The 7,854-nt window shown below is 33.0% G+C and overlaps 2 protein-coding genes across 3 annotated transcripts; both read right to left on the reverse strand.

Moving 5' to 3' along the window:
- Window positions 1-582: 582 nt before the first annotated feature.
- On the reverse strand, window positions 583-4,205 carry LOC106775381 (putative BPI/LBP family protein At1g04970). Of its 2 annotated transcripts, XM_022787195.1 has the most exons (7): window positions 3,622-3,749; window positions 3,359-3,508; window positions 2,927-3,066; window positions 2,097-2,451; window positions 1,744-1,992; window positions 1,143-1,268; window positions 590-1,006 (listed from the first exon to the last, which is right to left on the reverse strand). In XM_022787195.1, exons 2-7 carry the CDS (start codon window positions 3,431-3,433, stop codon window positions 797-799), a joined length of 1,155 nt encoding a protein of 384 aa, XP_022642916.1. In that variant the 5' UTR covers window positions 3,434-3,508; window positions 3,622-3,749; the 3' UTR covers window positions 590-796. The 2 variants fall into 2 exon arrangements, with proteins under 2 accessions (XP_014517985.1, XP_022642916.1); XM_014662499.2 differs by having other exon boundaries at window positions 583-1,006; window positions 3,359-4,205.
- Window positions 4,206-6,145: 1,940 nt separating this feature from the next.
- LOC106774728 (abscisic acid receptor PYL12-like) lies at window positions 6,146-6,496 on the reverse strand. The gene has a single exon (XM_014661768.1). The coding sequence runs from the start codon at window positions 6,494-6,496 to the stop codon at window positions 6,146-6,148; it is 351 nt and encodes a 116-aa protein (XP_014517254.1).
- Window positions 6,497-7,854: the final 1,358 nt, after the last annotated feature.

Below are 7,854 nucleotides of genomic sequence, written 5' to 3' on the forward strand. Positions count from 1 at the left end.
CCTACTTTTTGATATAAGAGTTATGAAATAAATATCTCAGAAGCTTCTGAATGTATATACATGTATAGGTTCACCTTTTACATGTTCCACTATTTTTGTGTATATAATATTTTTTTTGGTTTCATGTATATGACCCAATGATGTGAAGAAAATCAATTAATTATTATACTAATTAACCAATAAGTTAATACCTATTATTTAATTATAATAATATCACATTTAGAATATGAGTTTTTTTATTGTCCTTCATAAACTTCATATTAAAAGAAAAGAAAAGTTATTAAAAATAAAATCTCAGTTAATTGAAGAGTGATAAAAAAAACATTAATATTTATATTTATAATTCAGTTCGGATAAACTTTCTTTAACTTTCGATTTTAGAGGAAGCATGTATATTCAGTTTCACGAAAAGCATAAATTCATTAAGAGCAAAAGTTTAGATTGGGTAAAAATGGTTAAAATTACTCTTTGGTTTATCCAAAACATCACATAACATATGTTTACATAAGTTAAGAAACATTTGGAATCTAATCGGATGAAACCATAACTAGCTAGTCGGATGAAAGATTCAACTTCAATGAGTTGTAAACATTACTTAAAATGCAAAATCTTTGTACATGTCAGTCTTCTTTCTTATATATTATTTTTCGTATTCATTACTCCTTTATTATAAAATATTTTATCTCTGCAATATAAGAAATGACTGTGTTTTGGTAGATATCTATACATATATTTACACTTTACAACCTCTTGCTACAAAATACAGCAGACAAATTATTTTACAGTAGCTTTAATTCTATGAAACATAAGCTGAAGATGATTGTTGACCGAAATAGTAATCTTCTAAGAAGAAAACATCACTACACACTGCAATCCATGGATGGTTGTACAAGATGATAGCATTCTGAAAGCCATAACCATCAATAATTGGTAATGGAAATCCTCTCTTTAATTTGAAGTTCAAGTATGGAAGGACAACAGTTTTGAGGACACTTGACATTAGTGACTGCAAAAGTTGACAAAAGTAGATAAAGATTATCTTTTAGTTTGAAGAATAATACATAATGGTTAAGTTTGCTTTAGCAATCAATTATTTGAAACTAGAAATTAGAAAGTATAAGACTACTTTTAATCTGGTTTACCTGAATCAGAAGCATGTGCAGTTTCCCTATTTTGCTCCATTTCAAGTATGTAGAAAATTCCTGTAATGTGAGCCTACCCACAATGTCATTTCCTACAATTTCTACAGCACATGAAGCACTGATTTCCTGTAGCATAAGCAAGAAAAAATGAAACTTGTTAAATATGATAATTTGTTAATGATGATAAAAGATATATATATATATATATATATATATATATATATATATATATATATATATATATATATATATATATATATATATCATGGACATGCTGAGTCAGGAAAAGTATGATTGGTCACTTGGAAACTTTAGTCAGTGTAACTTGCTTTTTCATATGGCAAATAAGAGAATAACACTGGGAGAAGTTTGAATGTTCAATAGCTTGATATCTATGTTGAAAAGAATTGCATTATGATGTCTACCTCTCAGATTGCTGTTAAGAAGTCGACTATCATCCTAACTTAACCAGTTTATAAGATAAGATTTGTATTCATTTATATATTATATCATTAGTAAACGTGAGAAATAGCTAATTTTAGGAATATTTAGGTTTCAAATTAAAAACATTTGGTTCTTATTTTGGCATTATTTAGCATACCACTGAGATGGATGCAACAGGTATGACTTCAAAATCTTCCAGAACCTCAACAGTTATATCTACAAGAATAGTTGCACCAACATCTTGATATGTCACTTGTATAACTGGTGGAGAAGACATAGAGATGTTAAGCTGCATGTCATCATTTGGATATCGCTTGTATAATTCGGGAACTATGAATCTCCATTCAGCAGTGTTCAAAATGGCCTGATCAGGAAGTTCATCAACAATCAATTGCATTTTACCTGCCTGAGAGCACAAAAACAACATAAACTGTGAAACTACATTTCAATCTATGATAAAGTAAAAACATCCAACTTAAATGCTTAAAATTCAACAATTCAGAAACTTACATTGAAGTAAACTTGGGAAGCAGATTTGAACACATTTTCATGTATTGATACTTTTATCATCTTTGGTAAACCACCACAGGCAGCAGAAACCTTCAATTCTTTCTGGTGGTAACCTTGAGGTACTAAAACTTCCTTTTTCTCTGTGAATAAACCATTAATTGCAATTGCAATGGAGGAACTGCTCAACACAGGATTTCCAACAAAAGATACATTTAGTGTAGCAGTTTTGTCTAGTGAGATATTCTTTGGAAGAGATTCCAAAAAATTGTCAAGCTTCACTATCCCTTCTTTTATTTTCTCCGAAATGCCCTCTTCAATGGCAGAAGCTATATTCCCTTCGAAAGCATCTACTAGCCTGAAGCAAACATAAAGAAGTCAATGGCATAATATCTTCATGTTGGAATTGATACACTTTTTCTCTTCAAGAGGCAGCAATACATAAAACTTTACACTTGGCAAACTGATCCTAAATCGATGCAATCAACTACTTTGCCAGAATATGCATATTCAGTTGTAAACAAAAGACTGATATGCTTAATTTCAGAAAATGCTCACATGATATATAAACTGTAACTCTGCATTCCAAGAAAAAATTTGTTGTAGAGTCAATAGAAGCAGCTTTTTCTGTTCTCTTTCTTTCGAGTCACATTGGACCAAAGAACAAAGACGTAGAGAATAGAATTGAAACATGACTTTTGTTATAGTAGTAGTTTACCAAATGCTCACCATGGGAATGTAAAAACACCAGCAAGCAAAGAATTGTTCTTCAAAAAGAGATATGTGAATAGTGTCTATTTTGCAGAAAAACATGGATCAAGAAGATTGCTTACAGTTGGTAAAGCCAAGATACACCTCCGTCCAACTTTATAGACATGTCTCCCACATAACATCCATAATCTAAGAGAGACAACTTCAGACTTCCTTCTTGGTTCCTTAAATTTATTGTAAGCCCCACTTGCATACCTGTAACCTTCAAACATAGTACAACACAACAAAATGAAACATTGTGCAAAACAACATAATTTGATTTATTTCGTATAGCAAGAAAATTCTAAAGGCCTCTCCAACATATTTTAACCAATTGTGACAAAATAATCAACTTCAGGAGAATATTTTCCACTTGTTTCACAAATTCAAAACTTCTGAATGTTGAATTCAACCCTGTAAAAACAATTCAACAAAGCTCTACAACTGCAGCCATAGAGAAATACCAAAGGGGATAGTGAAAAGTGTAAACATGAGAAAAATTCTTAGTTGTGTACCTTCACTGAAGCAGTTCCTTTATCCGAAATTCCAATTGGAATTAACCAAGAGCTGACAGTGTACCTCCACCTCATACTTAAATTAACAATGGCACCTGAAACAACAAGAACAATTCCATTCTCTCCCGTCTTAACGGATGAAGAATTGACCTGAACATCCGTAATTGTGATGTTAGAAAGAACCACTTTAGCATTTCCAACAAGAGGAACCTGTGCAGAATTTTCAATCTCTGGCAGCTGAAGCATAAGAATGGAAGCAATACCCTTCTCTATCAGCAACTCCTTGGCATATTCAAGACCCTTGTCAGATATGACCCCAGAGATGAAACCCTCTTCAAGGGGTTGCTCATAACCACATGTCAAAACCAAGAGAAGGCACAACACAGACAAAATAATAGAGGGTGCCATGGATTATTTAATTGAGACTTATAAGAGGGATAAAGTTAGCACTAGCATCAACTCGGCATAAAAATTGAACATTTCTTTTGGTCAGAGCGTACTGGTTTTACTATGTTCATGATGTAAAAGATGAAAAATTTGAGACACCCATGTGATGAAACAGCAGGGTTAGGAAAGGGTTTCTAAACAAGGTTGTTGTGTTGAAACTATTATAGGAATTTGGTTTCTCTGAGACGTATGTAGCAGGAAGTGGTTGGTACGTGTGTTGTTGTTTTGGTTAGAGTTTCCGTGTTGTCGACCAATGATTCCTATGTGAGCTTTTGGTATATTCTTACTTCTGAAAACGGACGATTGACATTCTAAGCAGCACTTTTGTTTGCGTGAGGCATTGGACAGTTAAACCAGATTCACTTGGAATGCTACTTTCGTTATCTTTCATGTTTCATCTTTCAAGAGTCATGAATCAATGATATTCAAGAATTTTATTAAAAAATATGTGGTGTTTGTTAGGAAAATAATCAAAATAAATAATAATAATTATATAAGAAAAACAATGAAATATAGATAATCAAAGATTCATCAATATAAATAAATATTAATAAAAATATGATACTACTATAATTCAAGAAAATAATAGAAATAGTTTGAGTTGAGATATGCAAAACATTGTCCTAGAGAGAAAACATCTCATTGTATATGACAAAACAAAATTATATGTACTTTCCTCTCAATATACAACCGTATAAAAGAAAGATTAAGTGGAGTGAAGGATCTTTAAGCGAAGGAACTATGAATCTTGTGAACCTTAATGTCTTAGAAGACAATTCATAGTAGAATATTGAAAACAATTTAACCTTATAAACACCAATGTCTTAAAAGACAACATAGGATAGAAGATTGAAAACACTTTTTGAGTTGATGTGTTTGTTGTATGTTTTTCTCATGAAAATAAGTGATATTTATAGATAGGCTTAATACCTCCATTGGTCCTCATATTTGTCTGCCAATATTAGTTTGGTCCTCAAGTTTTAAACTGTCTCAATTGGGTCATAATTTTTATAAAAATGTACACATTTTACCCCAACCGTTAACTAATCTCAAACGGCGTTAAGTTTAGTTGACGTGGTATGCTGACGTGTTAGCTTAATCCCTTCTTGGTCCTCGTATTTTTGTGAAAATCTCAATTCGATCTTCAGGTTTTGAACTGTCTCAATTGGGTCATAATTTTTGTAAAAATGCACACATTTTACCCCAATCGCTAACTGACCTCACTGTGCAACAGTTATCTTCTGTTATCTTCTGTTATCAGTGGAATAAATAGCTTAAAGGATGGTGATGAACCTATAGGTTACCAAGTTGGTTCATTTGCAGAAAAGGTTGTGAGACTGATTGCACTGGTTACGCGAGTTTTTCGGTGACTTTATTTTTTGAGCCGACGAGATAATCTGTGTAAAATCCCTGATTCTCAGGGAGATGAATAAAATCTGTAATTCAAATAAACTAAATAATAGGCATTGTGCCACGTGAAACATTGCTTATTTTAAAAAATAATTCATATAATTAAATAATACACGTCAGCATGTCCTCTGGTTAGCACGTCAGCTAAATTTAACGTCGTTTGAGATCAGTTAACGATTGGGGTAAAATGTGTGCATTTTTACAAAAATTATGACCCAATTCAGACAGTTCAAAACTTAAGGGTCGAACTGAGATTTTCACACAAATATGAGGACCAAGAAGGGATTAAGCCAACACATCAGCATACCACGTCAGCTAAACTTAACGCCATTTGAGATCAGTTAACGGTTGGGGTAAAATGTGTGCATTTTTACAAAAATTATGACCCAATTGAGATAGTTCAAAACTTGAGGACCGAACTTGAGATTTTCACACAAATACTAAGACTAAGGGAGGTATTAAGCCTTATAGATAAAAGAGAGAAAATTAATAGTCAATAGTAATAAACTGATTTGTAATCAATAAAATACGTGTAAAAAATATGTGTCCATAAATAATATTTACTTCTAAAATTAATATTTCATTTCCAAAAACATTAGTAACACTAGGATTTTATTTTAATTTTTTATTTTTTAAATTATATTAAATTTTTTAACAATCCTCAACATAATTTAAAAAATAAAATAAAACAAAATAAAAACCTTTTAAACCAAAAATATTGTATTTCCAATTAAGGAAGCTTCTGGATTTGAGTCTAACACCCAGTGTTTATAAACTTCTATCAATGAAAATGTAGAGACTTAATTGTCTTGAGTTACATATCTTGTAACTAGGTTTTAGTAAATAATACATACAATATCGGTGTTTATTTTAGGTTCTAACACTCAACAAAATAACACAACAAATAAGGGAGGTAGCTATGGAATTAATTTACTTAGCCTTACGAACCATTTGTTCTGTGATCTTAGCCAAGGACCTAAGATTACAAGCTATGATGGTATTGGCAAAGCAGCACGTGTCTTCACCACTACTTCTTGTCGGAACATCCACCACGTACGACTCAATCACCACCGTCTTCCCCCCATATTTCTCTTCTTCTTCATGCAAAGTAATCGTGGAATTGTAATTCACAAGCCTATGATCACCGCCAATGATGCTAAACTTTAAAACATGTTTGTCATCATCAAGCTTGTCTAACCTCTCCACACTGACACCAACCGGTAACTCGGATGTGACCACCACCTCACGTACACTTCCAATGCCACCATCTCCGGCAACCATGGTGCACTTCTTCACAAAAAGTTTGTATCCTTGTGGGTTCTCAAAGCGCCTGATAAGGGACCATACCAAAGGTAAAGGTGCGTTGATTGTTTGCACGCAAAAAATGAAAAATTAGAAAAAGAATTAAATGAAGCCTTGTTATCTCCTTGGCACATCAAGTCGTGGTTTATTCTTTCTTGTTAATTCATCCCTTGAACTCCAAGTTTATAGTGACGCTGATTGGACTGGTTGTCCAGATACTAGGAGATCAACTACTGGCTGGTGCATGTTCCTAAGCAATGCTCATATTTCATGGAAATGTAAGAAACAAGATTCAGTCTCCAAGTCTTCCACTGAAGCAGAATATCGCATAATGTCTGCTGCTTGTTTTGAAATAATATGGCTATGTGGTCTTCTTACAGAGCTTGAATTGTCTTAAGCACAACCCACTCCACTGCATGCTGATAACACCAGTGTCATACAAATTGCAGCAAATCCAGTTTACCATGAACGGACGAAACACATCGAGGTCGATTGTCACTCTATCCCAGAAGCGTATGATCGTAGAGTCATCAATCTACCACATGTCTCTACATCTGTTCAAATAGCTGACATTTTCACTAAATCATTGCCACATCAGCGTCACAATTTTCTACTTGGCAAATTGATGCTTGTAGATTCACCAGCATCAATTTGAGGGGGATGTCAACAGAATGAATGGCAAAGATATGCAATTATATATTTATTTGTAACTGTTAGATGAGTCAGATTGTTTCCCCTCTCGAGCTGAACCTCTGAACCTGTGTGTCCATAAAGGATCTAAATCAAAAATTAGGACTTGATACCTATTTTATTGGCTGATCAAAAATTCATTTATTTATCTCGTATACATTTGCAGCAGTCTTAAGCACAAGGAGCACAAGGAGGAGTAGGAAATTTGTAATCAAGTCCGTATGAAATTGATATATTTATTATTCCTGAGATGAATATGGCCAAAATCTTCCAAAATGATTGCATGAAGGAAGCTTTACTTAGATACCTCTCTAGTGCAATAAGTACTACTAGTATTAGGCTTCCCACTGAACAAATGACATTTCATTGCGATTGTTCATTAACATAGAAGAAAATACCAAAACATAGCCCAAAAATTGGTCCAACACCTGTAAGGATTGTAACAAATGTGTTTTATTGATGTTGAAAGAGTAACCAGCTTACAATATATAGAATGTACATAACCAGCGTATAATATATAGAATGTACATAACCAGCGTACAATAATTAGCGTACAATAATTAACGTACATCAGTATCAAAGTGTATAATTGGTTCGTACAAGGCGGATCAAATAAAATCAACCCAAAAGGAAAAAAGTAGAAACAA

This window comes from Vigna radiata, chromosome 10, assembly GCF_000741045.1.
Source record: "Vigna radiata var. radiata cultivar VC1973A chromosome 10, Vradiata_ver6, whole genome shotgun sequence".
NCBI classification, from domain to species: domain Eukaryota; kingdom Viridiplantae; phylum Streptophyta; class Magnoliopsida; order Fabales; family Fabaceae; genus Vigna; species Vigna radiata.

Coding starts and splice junctions, on each gene's coding strand:
- LOC106774728 (XM_014661768.1), bottom strand. CDS start 6,496: ATGGTTGCCGGAGATGGTGGCATTGGAAGTGTACGTGAGGTGGTGGTC.
- LOC106775381 (XM_014662499.2), bottom strand. CDS start 3,766: ATGGCACCCTCTATTATTTTGTCTGTGTTGTGCCTTCTCTTGGTTTTG. Junction 1,993..2,096: donor CTTCCCAAGTTTACTTCAAT/GTAAGTTTCTGA, acceptor TTGTGCTCTCAG/GCAGGTAAAATGCAATTGAT. Junction 1,007..1,142: donor TGCACATGCTTCTGATTCAG/GTAAACCAGATT, acceptor CAACTTTTGCAG/TCACTAATGTCAAGTGTCCT.